General features: G+C 43.4%; 1 protein-coding gene and 1 long non-coding RNA gene across 4 annotated transcripts in view; one reads left to right on the top strand and one right to left on the bottom strand.

Moving 5' to 3' along the window:
• Positions 1 to 21,215, bottom strand: part of AZI2 (5-azacytidine induced 2) — a 51,829-nt gene that overhangs the window by 8,354 nt on the left and 22,260 nt on the right. For both annotated transcript variants that reach the window (XM_045005562.1, XM_045005561.1), the window contains exons 5-6: positions 20,972 to 21,108; positions 8,494 to 8,555 (exon numbers count right to left, since the gene is read on the bottom strand). In XM_045005562.1, the coding sequence (XP_044861497.1) occupies positions 8,494 to 8,555; positions 20,972 to 21,108 (199 nt within the window). The remainder of the gene's footprint in view (positions 1 to 8,493; positions 8,556 to 20,971; positions 21,109 to 21,215) is intronic.
• Positions 1 to 21,215, top strand: part of LOC123363947 — a 27,651-nt gene extending 6,436 nt beyond the window's left edge. Inside the window, exons 3-6 of one of the 2 annotated variants that reach the window (XR_006576953.1) lie at positions 4,717 to 4,900; positions 5,034 to 5,113; positions 5,832 to 5,978; positions 21,014 to 21,215. This is a non-coding gene — a long non-coding RNA (uncharacterized LOC123363947). The remainder of the gene's footprint in view (positions 1 to 4,716; positions 4,901 to 5,033; positions 5,114 to 5,831; positions 5,979 to 21,013) is intronic. The other variant, XR_006576952.1, reaches the window with a different exon arrangement.

Genomic DNA, 21,215 nt, shown 5'->3' with positions numbered 1-21,215 from the left:
AGCCTATACCCTCAAAAATATTCTAAGTGCATATTTCAAATACACATAGTGGATACTATGAAATAGACATGGTAAAGAAATCAAATATGAATTGCTTTGTTTGTGACTTAGCAAATTGCCACACACAAACTAACAATATTCCAGACCATGTTAATGGAGCTACAGTATTAGTCAAAAACTAAGCATCTGATATTTCAAACTTGGTATTTTAGTCTTCACACCACTCAGTTTGCCACAGTGATTTCAGATTAATTAGGTACTTGATACCCAAATTGCTGAACACATGCCCAGGCCAAATTAAAATAATGCTTTATGTCTGACTGGGCTGTCTCATGCTGTTGAGTCTAAATCAATGTGACAAGACAGTGTAAGTTATCAAGAACCAGTTCTCATTTTTGGTGGTGGACAGAGAAGGGGGGGGGTGATGTGGTGGGCAGAGCTGTGTTGTCCTCTAAAGATTCCTGTTATTTAAGGCAGTTATTATCCATGAGGACTTTAACAGGTAATCAGCAAGTCAGATTTTGCCAAGAAAGAGTTATGAGAATGTCTAAGCAAAATATATCAATTATGAAGAGCTATTTATTAATCTAAGCAATAAGAAGATTATTCAGTCTTCAGAGTATTTTTCTGATATTTAATAAATTCCTAAGAAGGTACACTTAGTGCCCCACTGAAACACATTATTTCAGAACATAATTCTATGAGCCAGATTTTCAGAAATGCTTAACACCCACAACCGGGGCCAGATTTTCAAGAGAATTCTGTTTCTGCAAGTACATGAAGACTATTTTCAGAGTGCTCAATACCTTGCAGCTCCTATTGACAACAAGAGCAGCAGCGGAGAGCCAACCTGGTTTGAAAACCTGTCCGTGTACTTTCAAATGAAATAACTAAATAGCATCATTCATGCTTCTACACATACTGAACAGCAACTGTGCATCAACTACCATTTTGAAAGACCTACTGGATTATTTTAAAATATCCATGCACTGTTACCTTTGATGTAGAGGCATTGGGCTACTACTGTTTTGTCAGTCAACTGCTAGCCACAGAAAATCCCCCGCTTTATTTATTTATTTTAATTAAGAATCCTGCTCTAACAAAATCCTTGGATCACCACAAGTTGCTAAGAAAGAAAGCTGCACCATTACTGTTTATAACTTTCTTTCAGAACAGAATATGACCAAAAATACCACTTAACAGTAAATATACTCCCAAAGCAAACTTATTTGTGGGAATTAATTGTTATTTGTATTATCATAGCATCTAGGAGTCCTAAGTCACGGACTGGGACCCCATTGTGCTATACAAAAATCAGAATTATACAGAATTTATGAATCCACATTCAAAGTTGCTTTACAGATGCGATAGCACAATCGTTTTCACTTCAGCTCTAAGATTGTTGGGTATCAGTGATGTCAGTGGGTATGAAATTTTATCAACACAACTGTAAAAATGTAATAAGAAAAGCCAAGAAGGAGTTTGAAGAACAGCTAGCCAAAAACTCAAAAAGGTAATAATATGTTTAAGTACATCAGAAGCAGGAAGCCTGCTAGACAACCAGTGGGGCCCCTGGACGATCAAGATAAAAAAGGAGCACTTAAAGATGACAAAGTCATTGCGGAGAAACTAAATGAATTCTTTGCTTCAGTCTTCACAGCTGAGGATGTTAGGGAGATTCCCAAACCTGAGCTGTCCTTTGTAAGTGACAAATCTGAGGAATTGTCACAGATTGAAGTGTCATTAGAGGAGGGTGTAGAATTAATTGATAAACTTAACAGTAACAAGTCATCGGGACCAGATGGCATTCACCCAAGTTTTAAAAGAACTCAAATGTGAAATTGTGGAACTATTAACTATGGTTTGTAACCTGTCCTTTAAATCAGCTTCTGTACCCAGTGACTGGAAAATAGGTAATGTAAGTCCAATATTTAAAAAGGGCTCTAGAGGTGATCCTGGCAATTACAGACAGTCTAACATCAGTTCCGGTCAAATTAGTTGAAACAATAGTAAAGAATAAAATTATCAGACACACAGATGAACATAAATTGTTGGGCAAAAGCCAACATGGTTTCTGTAAAGGGAAATCATTTCTTACTAATCTATTAGAGTTCTTTAAAGGGGTCAAACAAACATGTGGACAAGGGGGATCCAGTGGACACAGTGTACTTAGATTTCCAGAAAGCCTTTGACCAGGTCCCTCACCAAGGGCTCTTACGTAAATTAAGCTGTCATGGGATAAGAGAGAGGATCCTTTCATGGATTGAGAACTGGTTAAAAGGCAGGGAACAAAGAGTAGGAATAAATGGTAAATTTTCAGAATGGTGTTCCCCAAGGACCAATCCCAGGACCAATCCTATTCAACTCATTCATAAATGATCTGGAGAAAGGGGTAAACAGTGAGGTGGCAAAGTTTGCAGATGATACTAAACTGCTCAAGATAGTTAAGACCAAAGGAGACTGGGAAGAACTTCAAAAAGATCTCACAAAACTAAGAGACCGGGCAACAAAACGGCAAATGAAATTTAATGTGGATAAATGTAAAGTAATGCACATTGGAAAAAATAACCCCAACTATACATACAATATGATGGGGGCTAATTTAGCTACAACTAATCAGGAAAGATCTTGGAGTCATCATGGATAGTTCTCTGAAGACGTCCATGCAGTGTCCAGCGGCAGTCAAAAAAGCAAACAGGATGTTAGGAATCATTTAAAAAGGGGTAGAGAATAAGATGGAGAATATCTTATTGCTGTTATATAAATCCATGGTACGCGCACATCTTGAATACTGCATACAGATGTGGTCTCCTCATCTCAAAAAGATATACTGGCATTTGAAAAGGTTCAGGAAAGGGCAACTAAAAATGATTAGGGGTTTGGAATGGGTCCCATATGAGAAGAGATTAAAGAGGCTAGGACTCTTCAGCTTGGAAAAGAGGAGACTAAGGGGGGATATGATAGAGCTATATAAAATCATGAGTGGTGTGGAGAAAGTGAATAAGGAAAAAAGTTATTTACTTATTCCCATAATATAAGAACTAGGGGCCACCAAATGAAATTAATGGGCAGCAGGTTTAAAATAAATAAACGGAAGTTCTTCACACAGTGCACAGTCAACCTGTGGAACTCCTTGCCTGAGGAAGTTGTGAAGGCTAGGACTATAACAGGATTTAAAAGAGAACTAGATAAATTCATGGAGGTTAAGTCCATTAATGGCTATTAGCCAGGATGGGTAAGGAATGGTGTCCCTAGCCTCTGTTTGTCCAAGAGTGGAGACAGATGGCAGGAGAGAGATCACTTGATCATTACCTGTTAGGTTCACTCCCTCTGGGGCAACTGGCATTGGCCACTCTTGGCAGACAGGATACTGTGCTGGATGGACCTTTGGTCTGACCCATTATGGCTATTCTTATGTTCTTAACACATTTGCACTGAGAGCAAAAAAGTGTATCCTAAATTTGTGGATATCTACTGCAGAATGTGTGACACCTGAAAACTCAAACTAAGTAAGTATCTCAAATTTGTTAATCCCCCCCCCCTTTGTTTAAAAAAGGACAAATAATCATATTTATGCTTCACTCATTCAGAAGCTCTCAACTTTGGTTGAATGAGCATTGATCCAGTCATTTTCAAACAAGAACTATCCAGTATCCAAATTATATAAAACTTAAAAATAGCTCCAAATCTGCCACAGAGTAAAATGTTTAAAAATGCCTAAATCCCATTTTCAAAAGTCATTTAAAGCTTAAGTCTCACTGAAAGTCAATGGGACTTATGAAGTCCCTATCACTTTTGAAAATTTCACGTCATATGTACAATTTTCCTCCAGATGAGAATGTACAACATGGAACCTTGCATGTATTGGTTAACTATTTAATTATTACAAATACCTTTTCTTCGTGGTTAAGTATTCTATATACCTAGATTGTAAATTGTAATTACTAAGTAACAGTGGCAGCTGTATTGATATACATAAACACACCTTTATTTTAATCTTCTCAGATTTGTTAATTTAGCACACGGGTTCTCAAACTGGGGGTTGTGACTCCTCAGCAGGCCATGAGGTTATTACACGGAGTCACATGCTGTCAGCCTCCATCCCAAACACCACTTCACCGCCAGCATTTATAATAGTGTTAAATATAAAAAAAAGTTTTTTAACTTATTGAAGGGTGGTGGTCATACTCAGAGGCTTGCTGTGAAAGTACAAATGTTTGAAAACCACTGAGTTAGCATAAAAAAATCTGATCCACTCACTACACATACATCCCACTACTGCAACATCTTAAAAAGATATGTTTACTGCAAACATTTGTGAAATACTACAGCTATTTTACTAAAATATTCCTCTCACCAGTAAAATAATCCACCGCTATACAATCCTTTTACAAATACTACTTGGCAAGCTCTTAGCACCAACACAACTGTTTAAGTCTTCAGCAAACTGGATTTCCAAAACAGGTATTATATTAAATCAGAGATTTTTGCAAGCGGTTGACAAGTGTGAAATAATTACGTCACAAAAAAATTAGTTAACGGCATATGCCCTCCCCCAGTAAACAATAAGGTTGTTTGCTACAGTAAATGTTTCACATAGGAACGTGTCTAAGGGTGTGAAAAGAGTTGCTGACTGCTCTGTACATTAATATGCATTACAAATAGTTATTCACATTACAATATAAAACCACAGTGCACATGTGCTAATTTCTGCAGAGGGCTGCTACCTGGAAGCTGCTTTTTAAAACCAAAATTTACCCTACTAGACTGAAGGACAGATGATTACTTTATCTGAGATAACACTTCTGCTGTCAGACATGCAAGATTGACTATCATGCTGCAATTGGAACCACAAGAAAAAACAACAACTGTTCACTATGTGACAAGTTTAAGATGAAGGGTGAGTAGTAGTAGTTTGGATACAGCCTGCCCTATATTATAGTCATAATAAAAATACTATAGAGTAAATGAAAAGAACGCCCATAGCACTACTCATTCTTTAAAATATGTTGTTTCCTTCCCCCTCTCAACAGGCAAAGCAAGACTCACACAATACGACTCCATAACAATTTCTTATTAGGAAGTACTATTCCCCCCTCTTGTGGAAAACTATGTAAGTACACAATTTGCCTATGTTGGGATGAGAGGTACAAATAAACTCACAAAATTTATTGGTATAACCACTACATTCTTTTAAACCCAAATATTTTCTTGAAAGGGCATTTTCCAAAGTATTTTTGAACTCTCCCCCATACTGTATTCCCTGTAGTCAAGCAGGATTACAATGTATCAGATTACAATACACACACGATTATGGCGCAAAGATGTTTTGGGGCTATTCCAACAGGAAAAGCAGTCATCTGATTTGCCAACACTTTTCAAGAGGACTACTATGTGTTTTAGTCAAGTGAATAGAAGGAATAATTTGTAACATCTTCCTTATTTCCTCTTTGGTGAAGGCAGGCAGCACAGCACAGACCAGTGGAAGCAAGGTTAGGCTGGGTCACTGCATTCTCCACTTCTGCTTCCATCTTCTATGATGTCAGCTTGAAGATATCTCAGTGTTACACATTATTTGAGAAAAGGGTAAATTTCAACTGGGAGCACATTCACAAACAGCTGTTTCTGGAGTACTGAGGGAAAACCTTTGAAATCCTCAAAAGCTTCAATACTACTAGCAGGACTCAACTCCTTCCTGTTAGCAGCTGCAAATTTCTTTTACCCTTCAAGCCTCTTCTAGTGTCTGTGAACATTTCTGGGAAGTTGGAGAAGAGTAGATAGGAAAGCCAGGAACTATTTTAGTTGATGTCTTATGCCCTTGTTATCTACAGGTTGCAATGCACTATGAGGGGCAAGCCACAAAGGTCAGTTAAGCCTCAGCCAATGCAAACTCCAGTGGGCCACATTCTTAAGTGGAACAGGTCGCCATCATCCATGAATTTTTGCTGGCTTCCATCTCCTTCCTGAAATGACGCAAGGTATTCATCTTTTAAACCCTATATTAGGTTGGAGTCTAGCTACCCAAGAATCTTCTACATACTTCACTTGACTACTATTAAAAGATTTGAGAACTTCCAGATGTAACTTCCAGATGGCCTTAAGGGTGCCACGTGAGACTCATTCTTTTTGCTCAAAAGTTTGTTTTACCTTTTGATAAAACTATGGAGATTAAGATCAAGTGGCAGGCAATGGTGGTTGATGGGGGTGGCTATTGTTGCTCCACAATATGCTCAGTTCTGGCTGATGTTTTAGTTTACATAATGTGCTTAGACAACACAGCATTTTGCACATAATTGATATCACCACTAGAAGCATTTAGTCTACTCTTATCTCTGATCACAGATTCCTTTTCTCACCCTGATATCAGTGTGGCTTTTCAGGTGTTGTTCACGCTATCCTTTTCAATGGCACTGAACAAGCAGCTCAGTTCTCTAGCATGCTCATCTCCTGCCTTGAATGCTCCTTTTTCAACCACTCCTTTTAAGGTTTCAGGTGGAGACTACACCTTCCATAATAGAGCACCCCACAGCCAATTCCTTGATCCTTTATATTCTACCTTCACCACCACTTATATGTGGCTTCACGTAGTTATGTCTGTTGACTCACATTCCAATGTCATCTCACATCTGCTCGTCTTGAATGTCTTCTAACTACAGCTGAATATGCCAAAAACTGAAGTACTTCTAGACAGAGCCCTAATCCCATTTTGTGACTCCACTGTTATTCTCCTTAATTAAAAAGGTAACATTGCTCCAGAAATCTTGGCATCGTCCTTGACACACGACCCTTTCCCTCATCTCTAAGTCAGTATTGCCATCTTCAGAATTTAGTCTTTACTGCCACCTTGCCTCTACTGAATTCCTTTTTCTTGATTTGATCACATCTGTAACACTGTTGGCTTTCCTTGTCCTAACATCTATGTCTACTCCTGGGGGAATTATGCACTAAAAAATTAAAAATTCTGCCATTTTTTTTTAAATTCTGCATATTTTATGTGTCAAAATAACACAATATAATCACACCAGTTTCAATTATTTTTGGTCATTTATTTAAAAATACCTGTCAGCAAGTATGTCTGTAACAATACAGATAACAAAAAAGAAAGATTCAGGAAATGTTTTTTGACAAATAGATTCCTTACTAGGCCTATTAACACAGAACTCTGAGTAAGAATTCATTTAAAACTACAATACAGAACCATATTGCCCACACCTGTCAGAAGCAGTGCAAAGGCTTGTGGGAGAGGGAAGTAATTGCTGGGAAAGAGCCTGGGCGTGAACTTGGAGGGTGGTTGGGTATGGGTGGGAAAAGTATGGATCAGGGGTTTTTTTGGGGTGGGGAGGGATTGTTAGGGAGCTTCCTGCATGCAGACCCTGGCTGACCCCTAGCCTCTCCCATTCAGTCAGGCACATCTGCCCGTATCCTCGTGTCCTTGCGCCCCCTGTCCACATCTGTCCCTCCACCACCCAGTCAGACACATTCCCAACTCCTCTTCTGGATAAGCCCTTCACAAGCCTTTTGTCTGATCACTGTCAAGGGCCTCACCCAGAACTTTTCCAAAATCCTGGTGTCTCTCAATCTAAGAAGACGACAGTCTTTTCTAGCAGGCTCTTCTTCCAGCCTAGGCATCCAACCTTAATCAGGTGACCCTTTCTGGTCACATTCTCCCTCCAATCAGCTGCTTCACCCAAGGACACCTCAGACCTTGGATTCAGAAGAAACCAGACAAAGACAGAGCTGGGCCCACTGCATTTAAAGGGCCAACTCACTCCATGAGAGTGTTCCATGTTGGCTACTCAACAGTGTACAAAAAGGAATTGCAACTCCTTGTCACGAAACTTAAAGGAATCCAGATATACTATTGAGATGTAGAAATTAGAACCACACATCTCATCCTCCACCTCATTTAGCCTTGAAGCCACCAGCAAAGCAAACTCAAAACATGATACAAGTTTGCAAAAAACTCCATACACTTGCTACACTATCCTTCTCACATTATAGTCTTATCCAATCCCTTACTCCTTCAAATCAACTTCTCATCTTGAATATCTGTCTACTCAGTTTATTTTTGGGTGCTGGATCTCTAATTTGTACCACCTCTTTGAGACACATCCATTTCTCTTCCTGACTCTAGAGTGTCACACATCCTTGACTGTAGTAAGCTTTATTTTTTCTTAAAACTGCCTATTAAATCTGGTATTTAACTTATGTGATCTGGAAACAATCCAGAAGATTTAGACACTATCTTCTCTGTCTTACATAAGTAGATTTAACTTTCATCATAGATTATCAACATGAATAAAAATAATAAATTTTGTCAAATATCAAGTGCATTTGAGTTGGTAACTATTTATATAGCAATCTATCTTGGTAGAGTTAGCATATTGTTCAGTTAAGTTCATGCACAGAACCATCTGCCACACCAGTTCCATGCATCATTTCTAAATCACACACTAACAAAATGAAACATAGAAGAACCACAAATATTCATACCTCTGAATATTTTGTTTTTGGAGGAGGTCTCCATTTAACAGATTTAATTCCTGACCCTGGTCCTGAAAAGAAAAAAAATGAACAGTTAACTCTATTTAGTGTCCAAAACCTTTGTAACAAAAATCTAATCTTACAAGCATGAGGGTCTTCAGTTTCATTAGCTGACATACATTGGGAAGGGATTGATGTGCTATTTTACAATACAAAGTTTGTAAAAATTCACTAGTTTCCTACTAATTGTGACTACCTGAATTAATGTGTGAACAAGAAGATCAGCTGTGTTGAGAAAATGAGTTAAATGCAACAATACTATCCCCACACTGAATGTTTCAGAAAGTTATGGGGTCTAGAGATTTCCTAGTGAATTGTTTCACACAAAATGCTCATCTATACAGAAAAAGGCAAATCCAGAGTATCATTAATATTATTTCTGTGAGAATAAACCAACCACAAAATTGGTAACTAAATAGTTCGGACTATACTTCCAGACACCACCTTCCAATATATCCAACTTCCACAAGACATGTAAACTCAAGTGTTTCAACCAGGTTATACTCCATCAGTTTTTGCAGATTAAAGTCAATGGGATTTGTGCTTCTGTGTCACCTACGTGCTTTGGAAAATCCCACCTTTAGGTACCTAAGTATTGGTTTAACTTTGGACATTTAGATTTGAAAAATTCTAGCTTCTGTATAAAAAGTGCACAATAACTAACTTAATAGAAAAATGTCATTTAGACTTCTTTAATAACACTGAAGCAATTTTGTTTTCATGTGACGATTTTATCCCACTAAATTTTTAAAAAATAAAATAAATGTTGCATAAGGTAATGTACTTGCTGTAGTGTTTACAGTATCAGAGCCTTAATTTTTAAAAAATTGTTTTTTGCTTATAGCAGTTTTGTAGAAGTAGGATACCCTATTCGCAGTGGCATTAAAAACATTTAAAATATAATGTAGAATTACAAGAGCAAAAAAAAATATTAGGCCTGGTCTACACTAGGACTTTAATTCGAATTTAGCAGCGTTAATTCGAACTAACCGCTCAACCGTCTACACTAGGAAGCCATTTAATTCGAACTAGAGGGCTCTTTAGTTCGAATTTGGTACTCCACCCCGACAGGTGGAGTAACGCTAAATTCGACATGGCTAGCTCGAATTAGGCTAGGTGTGGATGCAAATCGAACTTAGTAGCTCCGGGAGCTATCCCACACTGCACCACTCTGTTGACGCTCTGGACAGCAGTCCGAGCTTCGATGCTCTGAGCAGCCACACAGGAAACGACCCGGGAAAATTTGAATTCCTTTTCCTGTCTGGACAGTTAGAATCTCATTTCGTGGTTGGACATCGGGGCGAGCTCAGCAGCACCGGCAGCAATGCAGAGCTCTCCAGCAGAGGAGTTCATGTAATCTCTGAATAGAAAGAGGGACCCGGCATAGACTGACCGGGAACTCTTGGATCTGATCGGTGTGTGGGGCGAGGAGTCTGTGCTTTCGGAGCTGTGCTCCAACAAACGGAATGCAAAGACCTACGAGAAGGTCTCCAAAGCCATGATCCAGACAGAGGATACAGCCGTCATGCAACGCATCGCCGCGTGAAAACCAAGGACCCCAGACAAGGCTACCAAAAAATCAAAGCGGCAAACGGACGCTACGGAGCCTGCCACCACTGCCCCACCAGTGACCGTGGACTCTGACGATGGGACAGTGTCGACGGCCAGTTCCTCGGTGATGTTCGCGGACGGGGAAGATGAGGAAGGGTTTGTGGAGGACGAGGCAGGCGAGAGCGCTTACAACGCTGGTTTCCCCGACAGCCAGGATCTATTCATCACCGTCACGGAGATCCCCCAACAACCCTCCCCGGCCATTAACCCGGACCCTGAATCAAGGGAAGGAGCAGTCGGTAAGTGCTTTAACCATGTTAACTTTTATTCTTAATATAACAGGAATCTTAACTGTGTGAAAAGGAGGACTCTCTATATATGGGGATAGAACAGAAATCATCCTTGGAGATCTCCACGAAGCTCTCCTTGCATTAATCGAAAAGCATCAGCAGGAGGTTCCTGAGGAGAGCTGCCTTATTGGGTGCTCCGTGGTAGCACAGTTTTCCGCGCGAGGCTTTCATGAGGTACTCAGGGAGCACTGCCTCCCCGAGCACGGCTGCATCGGGCCCTGGTTCGTGCTAGCTTTCACGCAGCATGCGCTCTCTATCTCCTTCAGTGACCCTCCTCAGGGTGATTTCGCTCGGAGAATCCTGCATCTAATTAGGTTAATTACTGTAATTTTACGCCTGGTCCAAAGTATTTTTAAAAAATCTACGGACAGACGGCATAGCACAGACTCAGCACGCAGCTGCGTGACGAGCGTAACGGAAAGCCAAAGAATATAATGGACGCTCATGGAGGGAGGGGGGAATGAGGACGCAAGGTATCCCACAGTTCCTGCTGTCTCTGAAAAGTATTTGCATTCTTGGATGAGCTCCAAATGCTTCTAGGGTCAAACACAGTGTCTGCGGTGGGTCAGGGCATAGTTCGGCAATTTGCGCACACACCCCACCCACCACCAGAAGTGAAAACAATCCTCTGTTGACTCTTTTACATGTCACCCTATCTTTACTGAATGCTGCAGATAGACGCGATGGTGCAGCACTCAACACCAACATCCTTGCTCCCCCCACGCTATGGATGGCTGATGGTACAAAATGATGGAAATCCATCCTCATCATCAGCCTATTGGCACATGGGGCAGTGCAAAAGGGCTGGTAACCATGCCGACTAGCATCAGTAAGGTCGATCAAGGGCGCCTGTCCCTAATTTTTGATGGCAGATGGTGCAATATGGCTGGTAACCGTCCTCATCATTGCAACAGGGGGCTGAGCTCCATCAGCCCCCACCCTTCATTGTAAATAAAAGATTCAATTGCCCCTGGACTAGCAGAGGGATGATGGGCTCCTTCATCCACACTCCTTAATGTCCTGCCTGGACTATCATTGCAGCTGGAGGCTTCCTTCCACTCATTTCTCACAAACAAGTCACTGTGTCTTATTCCTGCATTCTTTATTACTTCATCACACAAGTGTTGGGACAATGGTATGGTAGCCCAGGAAGGCTGGGGTAAGAACGGAATGAACAGGTGGTGTTGTTGCAGGAGCACCCCCTGTGAATAGCATACAGATCATAATTTCTGCAGGATCTGACACAGAGCAGCTGTGCTCTCTGGTTCTATGATACAGTGGTTATCTAGTACACTTGCCTATATCCTAGGCAGGACTGATTCTATTTTTAGATACCAAAAAGGAGGGATTGACTCAGGGAGTCATTCCCAATTTTTGCTTTTGCGCCCCTGGCTGCTCGGCCAGGGGCACGTATGACAGCACCAAATGGGGCAGTGCAAAAGGACAGGTAACCATGCCCATCTTATTACCATCTTATTACCAATTTATGGTATGGTAGATGGTACAATATGGCTGGTAACCATCTCTGCTGTCATGCAAAAGCAAAAGCATGCTGCTGTGTAGCGCTGCTGGCCCGCCTCTGTCAGCGGCATCTAGTACACATACGGTGACATACACAAAAGGCAAAACAGCGTCCATGGTTGCCACGCTATGGCGTATGCCAGGGCAATTCTGGGAAAACGGGCTTGAAATGATTGTCTGCCGTTGCTTTCCCGGAGGAAGGAATGACTGGCGACATTTACCCAGAATCCACCGCGAAAATGATTTCTGCCCCAGCAGGCACAGGGGTCTCAACCCAGAATTCACAGAGACAGCCTAGACTCAGTTAATTGTTCGCAAAAATGTATCTTTGCAAGGAATTCACTCCCTGTTTCCCATCTCACAGCTTCCACTGTCTCCAGACCTGCCTCAGCATCCCCCTCGCAGAGGCTGGCGAAGATTAGGCGGCGAAAGAAAAAGACAAGGGACAAGATGTTCGAGGAACGTATGGGCTGCTACCTAGCAGAGGCGGACCAGCAGAGCCAGTGGAGGGAGACCGTCTCTCTGTGCCAGCGCTCACACAGCGAACGGGAGGAGAGGTGGCGTGAGGAAGACAACCAGGCGACTGAAACAATGCTTGCACTAGTGAGGGAGCAAACGGACACGCTCAGGCGCCTTGTGGATGTTCTGCAGGACCGCAGGAGGAGGACAGAGCCCCCCTGCAGTGTATCTGCAACCGCCGTCCCCCGCCACAAAGTCCCATACCCCCCTCACCGAAAATAATCAGGAGGAGGGGCGGCCGGGGACGTGAATACTGTCACTGCACCACAGCACAGTGCTCAAGTATCCAAAAGCTCTCATATCCTACAGTTGCCGAAGTCCTTCACTTCCAGACTCACAGTAGTCCCAATCCCAGTCCCATCCCCTAACTGTCTACTTAATTAATAAAAATGATTTGCTGTTAATTACTGTTTCCGTTATGTTTTTTCAAAGAAGACTGTGTTCGAATGGGGGGCGTGGGGAAGGGGGTGGTTAATTGCACAGGACAGTCACCTTTCCCAGGGTACAGACACGGGGGCAGGATCAGCAGCGGGTCACACACACGGTGCAGTCAGTAGGCAACCTGGTCGGTTTTTGGAGGTGGTTTCCATGATCTGTGTGGGCGGGGGAGATGTGACTTTGCAGCGGGGGAGGGCGGTTACAGATCTTATACAGCGGTCCTTGTCCTGGACCGCTGAGTCACGCAGCTGAGGAATCTGTATCCGTCCTCCTCCACCACAAGGTCACATATCCGCCCGCACACAGAATTCCATAAAGAGGGATGGCAGGCTCCGTTGAAAGAAGCCTTCCGGCACTGCGGACCGCTCTAGGAGCGGGAGCCTGTCATTCCTTGAGTTTAGAGGCGGTCTTTACATCACCGCACACCCTAGCCAGCACAGCCTGCGTCCCAGTTTCAACCCTTTCACGAAAAGTCATGAATAAAGAAACCTTTGTTAAGTAATAATGGGACATGTATTTTATTTTTACACGTGTGCTGGAAGTGGGGGTAACGGGGTGAACGGGGTATGTAACCGAAGAGGAGAGTCAACAGTAACTGGGTAAAGAAACAGGGGCAGGTTCAGCTTCTCTGTAAAGAAACTGAACAGTCACAGGTCACGCTGCTCGCTGGTATTTGAAGAGTTCCTTGTCGCTGTCCCAGGCGCCTGTATAGGGCTTCATGAGCAAGTGCATTAGCGGGCAGGCTGGGTCCCCGAGGATGACTATAGGCATCTGCACATCCACAACAGTTATTTCGTGGTCCGGGAAGAAACTACCTTCCTGCAGGCGTCTGAGCAGCCCACAGTTCCTGAAAACACACGCATCATGAACCTTGCCCGGCCACCCGACGTTGATGTTTGTAAAACGTCCCCTATGGTCCCCCAGTGCTTGCAGCACCATTGAAAAGTAGCCCAATTTCTCAGCAGCTGACTGTGGAAGACGTGGACGATAAAGTGCGAGGAGGAGAAAACGGCGATGATCGCAGCGGGCTCCGTGCTTGCAGTGCTGTGGCGTCCGCGCTGTCACTGACCAGAAAAGTGCACGAACAGATTGCCCGCAGGCGCTTTCACGGAGGGAGGGAGGGAGGGAGGGAGGTTGTGATTGACGGTTCAATGACGACACTTACCCAAAACCACCCTCGACACATTTCTCCCCCCAGCAGGCATTGGGGGCTCTACCCAGCATTCCAATGGGCAGCGGGGAGTGCGGGAACTGTGGGATAGCTTCCCACAGTGCACCGCTTCAAAAGTCGACGCTGGCCCCGTGAATGTGGACTCAGAAATTCGAATTAGTGTATTTAGTATGGATACACAAATTCGACTTCATAAGGTCGAATCCACAAATTCGAACTAAGTTGATTTGAAATAGTCTTGTAGTGTAGACAAGGCCTTAGATTCTGGTAAACATGCTATCAATTGTCACTGTGGCTCTAAGATACCCCACTCTATTATTAGCATAGCTTTCAGTTGATGAAAGATGAGTATCCCATACGCCTACCATGTAAATCTCAAACAAGAAAATCTAGAATACTAAACATATAGAAAAGACAACCAGAATGTCACGATAGCAGCCATTTTTCTTTAATTCTAGGTTTTAAACTATGTTTGCTAAATTGGTCTTTGTATTAAGAAATCCCACAGCGCTCTCAATATTTAAACTGGCATTTTCCTCTTCCTCCAAAGCTTTACTGCTCATGTGCAAGATATTCAGTGTTTGTGCTATAAAAATAGCTACTGTAAATTAGTGTACACTAGTTTAAAATCTTGTTCATATGTGCCTTCTTTCTTGATCTGTTAGTGGATTTGAGGGGAAGATGTAGTTTCTTGTATTTCTTCTTTAAGACAAAAGTTACTGTAACAATTATTGATTCAGAGTTCTGTGCACCATCTACACAAAACGTGCCTCCTAAGTCTTTTAGATCTCCCAGCATGCATCACACAAGCAATAAATCCCTTTATGTGAGTTGCCATTATTCAAACTCAATGTGTCAAAAATGTTTTGAACAAAATACTTTATTTTGTTTGCAATTTCTTTTATTCTTTAAATTTATGAAGTTAGTCAGAAAAGGCACCTACAAGAACCACCTGCTTAAGGAGAGGAAAGCTAACAGTGAATAAATGCTCAATTCAAGATAATCAATTCCATTTAGCACCATCTAGTGGATATAATATATATGAGCATGTAGATACCGAAGAAATAAAACACTTTCAGTAAGAAGAGCTCAAATGCTCTTAAAACATTAAACTATGTCATGTTTGCACAAAGGTGACTGATGACAGCAATCAGTTAATCAGGCTGCCCAACAAAGTCTCCAAATACTGATAGCCAGTATTTATGGTGTGTATCTTAACAAAAAAAAAAGAATGCTTGATCTTTAACAGCTAGGGCTACCTAATAGTGTTAACAAATACCAGAAAAACAGAGAACTTACTCTACTCACAAATGTAGCATATCCTCTGTTTTAAGTAAAAAAGTCAAATCATTCCATCTGCCTCTTTGTTTTCCCTTTTTTTTTAAATTATAGGTGCACTTTAATATCTGCAGCACGTAGCTGCATTTAGTAGATCAGTAGCTTAAATTTGGGAGCTCACTCATGACTACAGTGTGCTACAAAACAGTGTCTTTATGAACAGCTATAAAAAAAAAACTGTGCAGAAGCGACCACATCCCTTCCACATGAGCCAAGTTTTAAAGACCAAGACAAACAGTAACTTAATACATCTACAGCAAATGTTAAAAGTAATAATTATAATTATAGTATTAATTAATGGTGCTCTTACAACACCAAAAGAAATCAGATTCTGGGCTCTGGTTTTAATCCTGAAGAAAAACCTCAAAGTCAGCCTTCCTAAGAGGAAGGTACTAAGAGTATGAAAAATTGTTACATGAAGTGTTCAATTCCTTGATTCTCTCCTAATGAGATCAACCAAAGCTTCCGCACCTGTTGGCTGTCTCTGGGATGTCTGGGCATAAAAACAAGGTCTAAATATTACCATTAGTTCTACAGACATTTCTAATACAGTCCTGTATAAAAAAAATACTGGAAAGTTGTAGCTTTCAACCGGAGACCTAAAATGAGGCACAATACTGAATACAGATGGAAGTTAAGGTGACGTAAACGTCTTTCCTTTAAGATGCATGAGCTGCTTTCTCATTTCATTAACAAGATTGCATTTCTGGAGTCATCTTCAAGGAAAAAAACACTAAGATACCTTCAGTACAGACTTGCTGTTAATAGTTTATATAATACTGTTTGTTAAGAAATTATGCTTGCTGTCCCCCCCGCCTTTTCTGGATGCAACACATCTGATATAATAAGTTCAGGACAAGGAATATGTCTTACTCTAAGAGAGCTGTGTAAATGTACAGAACTGTATAAAACAAACCTTTTAATAAATATACTGCACTATGCACAAAAAACTACATTAAAAGACCATTTAAGGTTGCACAATCAAACTCTCAAAAGTTAGGAAATAGCAGAATTAAGACTGCCTGTGCAATCTTACCTCAGCCTCCTTATGCTTATGTGTCATGATACTGTCTTTAATTACATGATCACTTACTTTCTTTTCCACAGAGCCCCTGCCTGTGGATGACTCAGGGTTGTATGGTGAAGGAGGCTGTTGTCTGTGGGACCCCTGCCTCACAGAACTGGAAGCAGTAGAGTGAATGAGGCAGGGGATTGCAGGAAGAGAAAGAAAAGTCTCATGGTTAAGGCAGTTGAATGCTGTCCTGGAAAAGTGGATTCCATCCTTGCCTTTGCCACAGAGTTCCTCTGTGATGCTAGGCAAGTCACTTAAACCAAGCTTTCCATAAGTGGCCACTAACTGTGTTCATGTTTTGGGAGCCAAACTTGAGACTCTGGGGTCTGATTTGCTGAAGTGTTATGAACATGCATAACTGCAACCGAAGTTGATAGGAGCAGTGCTTTGAACATATAAAACGCTAAATAATGTTAAGTACTTTGAGGGAAAAAAAAAAAGTCAGGCCCTTGACATCTCAAATTAGAACCCAAAATTAGTGGAAACTTTTGACCTTACTCTCTGTCTCAACTTCCCACATGTAAATTAGAGATACCACCATCCACTCACTGCACAGGGATGTTGTGAAGATAAATTCATGTTTGTGAAAAACTCAGATACGATAATGATAAATGCCATAGACCAGTGGTTTTCAAACTTTTTTTTCTGGTGACCCAGTTGAAGAAGATTTATGCGGCAAAGCAGGAGTGCTAAGGCAGGCTTCCTGCCTATCCTAGCACTGCAGACTGCGCTGCGCCCTGGAAGCGGCCAGCAGCAGGTCTGGCTCCTAGGCAGAGGCGTGCAAGCGGCTCTGCGTGGCTCTCGCCCGCAGCCACCACCACCCCCACCACCACCCCCCCAGTTCCCACTGGCCAGGAGCCAGTGCTTGGGGTGGGGGCAGCATGCGGAGCCCCATGGCCCCCCCGCCTATGAGCTACTGCTGCCCACTTCCGGGGCACAGCGTGGTGTCAGAACAGGTAGGGACTAGCCTGCCTTAACAGGGCAGCACCGCCAATGGGACTTTTAACGGCCGGTCAGCGGTGCTGACCAGAGTCCCCGCGACCCAGTGCCTTACATTCTGTGACCCAGTACTGGGTCGCAACCCGCAGTTTGAAAACCACTGCCATAGACAAGCCCTTAAGGAAATTAATAATTCTGTCTTCAGAGCTGAGTTTGAATGTGTGCAGTAAAACTGGGTATAGAGTCACGCAATGAAGTATTTTACTTCCTTAATCACGAGACTGTCCTTTTTCTTCCTGCAATCCCTGCCTCATTCACTATATACCTTGCAAATTCTGTGAGGCAATGGTCCTACAGACAACAGCTTCTTTTACTGCACAGCTTTGATTCATCCACAGAGCAGGCCCACTCTGTGTACTAAATGAGGCAGGGGTCCTGGGTGGGGGCGGGGAGGGAGAAATCATATGTTATCATGTAATTAAGGACAATTGTAATTCATACTTTTGAGCGCTTAACTTCGTAACCTTAATAGCGTTCTTAAAGTAGATTGAGTCTGTCACTTGGGTTGTTAAAATAGCAAATGAAAAAAAGACATTCTATTTTGTGGCATCATATTAACATCTACATGATTCATCACTAGGGTTGAAACCTTTAGATCAGGGGTCTCAAACTCAAATGACCAAGAGGGCCACATGAGCGCTAGTTCATTGGCCTGAGGGCCGCATTACTGACACCCCTGCTCCTCGCTGCCCCCACTCCACCCCTTCCATGAGGCCCCGCTCCTTCCCCGCCCCCATTCCAACCCCTTCCTCGAAGTCCCCAACTCCACTCCCTCCCTGCCCCCAGAGGGGGCAGGAGAGATGTGGCGGGGGCTCAAGGCAGGGAATGCAGAAGGTGTGCAGGGTGCGGCAGGGGGCTCAGGGTTGGGGTGTGGGGTGCAGGAGGGGTGAGGCAGGGGGTCAGGGTTCAGGTGTACAGCAGGCAGGAGGCTCAGGGTAGGGAGTTGGGGTGCAGGATGGGTACAGGGTGCAGGCAGGGGGATCAGGGCAGGGGGCTGGGGTGTAGAGGGGGTGTGGGATACAGCAGGGGACTCAGGGCAGGGGGTTGGAGTGTGGGGTGCAGAATGGGGTCAGGGCATAGGGTTGGGCTGCAGGAGGGATGTGGGATGCGGCAGGGGGCTCAGGGCAGGGAGTTGGGGGGTGGGATGCAGGAGGGCTTCAGGCTCTGGCCCAGAGCCACTTACCTAAAGTGGCTCTGGGGTGGCAGCGGCACACACCAGGGCTGCGCTGCTCTGAGAAGCGGCCAGAACCATGTCCCTGCGGCCCCTGGGGGAGGGGGGGCCACAGGACTCCACGCGCTGCTTGCTGTTCCTCCAGGTACCTCCCCCGAAGCTCCCATTGGCCACGGTTCCCCGTTCCCGGCCAACGGGAGCTGCGAGGGGGGAGGAGGGAGAGGAGCGGTGCCTGGAAACCTGGAGCCCTCTGCTCATCCCCCTCTCCCCAGGGACATGATGCCAGCCGCTTCAGGGAGCAGCGCGGGGCTCGAGGGGGGCAATTGCGCGAGTGTAGTTTGCCCACCCCTGGCCTGGAGATAGGCTGTGGGGGGCGCATGGGCCGCTTGGTGGGCCACAGGAAATAGCCCCATGGGCCGCATGCGGCCTGTGTGCCACGTGTTTGAGATCCCTGCTTTAGATCCACTGCACAGCCTCTGCCCCTTGAACTAACACAGTAACTGATACAACCTCTGTGGACCAGCACTAGATGGGGATGAAGCACACATTTTGCCATCGGATTTCACAGATATTTGCTGACAGAAGAATGGTAAAAATCCTGGGTTTCTTTCCAGGCTCTGGGGGGAGGGATAGCTCAATGGTTTGAGCATTGGCCTGCTAAACCCAGGGTTGAGAGTTCAGTCCTTGAGGGGGCCATTTAGGGAACTGGGGCAAAAATCTGTCTGGGGATTGGTCCTGCTTTGAGCAGGGGGTTGGACTAGATGACCTCCTGAGGTCCCTTCCAACCCTAATATTCTATGGTTCTATTCTATGGGAAGCATGCTCTAGTGGGCAGACTTCTGCCAAATCCCCTAACTATAAAACTTTCTGACCCACCTTCTCCCTGTCCCCATCCTCTCTCTTTCCCATTTCTGGCTCTTTGTCCCACTCCCATTCTCCTTAGCTACCGTGTTCTAGTATCTACTAGTCTAGTTTCTAATCTCAATCCCAGTCTTCTTGCCCTGCCAGTCCCAGTTCCCCTACTCCCAGCTCCTCATTCAATCTACCTCCCTCCACTGGTTCTCAGTTTCCCTCTCCAGGGTTCTCATCCATTCTCAGTCTCCCCCAAACTGCCTCCACATTTCCATGTCCTAGTCTCTCCCATTCCCTGGCTTCTTGTTCCAGTCTCCTTGCCCAGAGAGTCCCAGTCTCCCCCCTCACTACCAGTGCTTCATTCAATTCCAGTGTTCCTCCTCATGCCAACTGTATCCCACTTCTCACACCTCATTTCCCTCATCAGCCTCCAGTTCCAGTTTCACCAGACTCCTTTTCCCAATTTGCTCCTTTCCTGCCCCCTTGGTCCAGTCTTTGACCCCTCTGCATAAAACTCAGGTGGTTTCCTACTTCAGGCTGCCTACATGCTAAAAAAGGGGTAATTAAGAACACAGGAGAAACAGGCTCCTGGTCTCAGAGTTCAAGTTCTGGACCCACAAGGCCCAGAGCATGCGGGAGCAGCCACTGCAGGGAAAGCCTTTACCCCTGGGTTAGTGCATGCTCAGTTGTTCTGAGGGAATGGTGCACATACAGTCTGGTCAGCACCAGGAGCTGAGAGACTCGGACATGCCCAGTGCAGTCAGAATCTTTGGGAATTTTGCTGCTAATAAATCTTAAGAAGTCTCTACCAGCAAGTGCAAACTGCAGTATTTCGGAGGCTTTGAAGCTTATTTCAGTGGATTTTCATAGGGACAGCACAACACATCCCTGATACAAAGCCACTGCTCTGCCAAGTTTCAAGTCCTCACATTAAGCATGATGACAGAGGTGTTCAAATAAAAGGTCATCAGTCGTTTTTGTGTTTTTTTGTAAAGATGGGCAAAACATCTTTTTCCTCTAGCTTTGTTGTCTGAAACAGCTGAACTGTACTGGCTGAAGTTATTATATATGTATATATTTTCAACCTGAGGCAGATACTGGGCATGGAAAATTTCAGCTCACATGGTTGAAGTCTGGCAAAATTATAAGCAATTAAAACAGGGTCTTATAATCAGTAACCTTAACAACTGGCAGTCCTACCAGCCCTGCATATAATATAGTAGGTGAAAACATTATTTACAAGAGATAAATAATTTCATGGGAAGATAATTACAGTTTTACTATGAAGAAAAAGGTTTTCATTTTATATTGTAAATATGCAACTATTTCATATATATATTTCTCATGTGAACATAAGAATTGGCGTAAATGTTAAGGTTCAATATTATATATTCATTTTAATTTTACAAGTCTATTAATGTTTCAATTCCATAATTGAACAGTACCTTCTGCAGTTCTTTTCTGAGACTGTTGCATTCCTTTTTCAGCTTTTCTAGTTCCTGTTCCAGACTGTGAACTTTCAGGTCACTATTCAGCTTCTCTATTTCCCAGCTAGATGGAGTAGAGTTTAGATTCCTCATCACTACAAAAAGATAAGCAACAGACTGATTTCCACTCCCATTATAAGGTTTCAGAGTCAGACATCATGTCATGGCTCATGATGAGTATCTGCACCAGACAAAATAAAAA

The sequence above is a fragment of the Mauremys mutica genome, chromosome 2 (assembly GCF_020497125.1).
Source record: "Mauremys mutica isolate MM-2020 ecotype Southern chromosome 2, ASM2049712v1, whole genome shotgun sequence".
NCBI classification, from domain to species: domain Eukaryota; kingdom Metazoa; phylum Chordata; order Testudines; family Geoemydidae; genus Mauremys; species Mauremys mutica.
The sequence above is the reverse complement of the archived record's forward strand: the minus strand, read 5'-3'. Positions and strand labels throughout refer to the sequence as shown.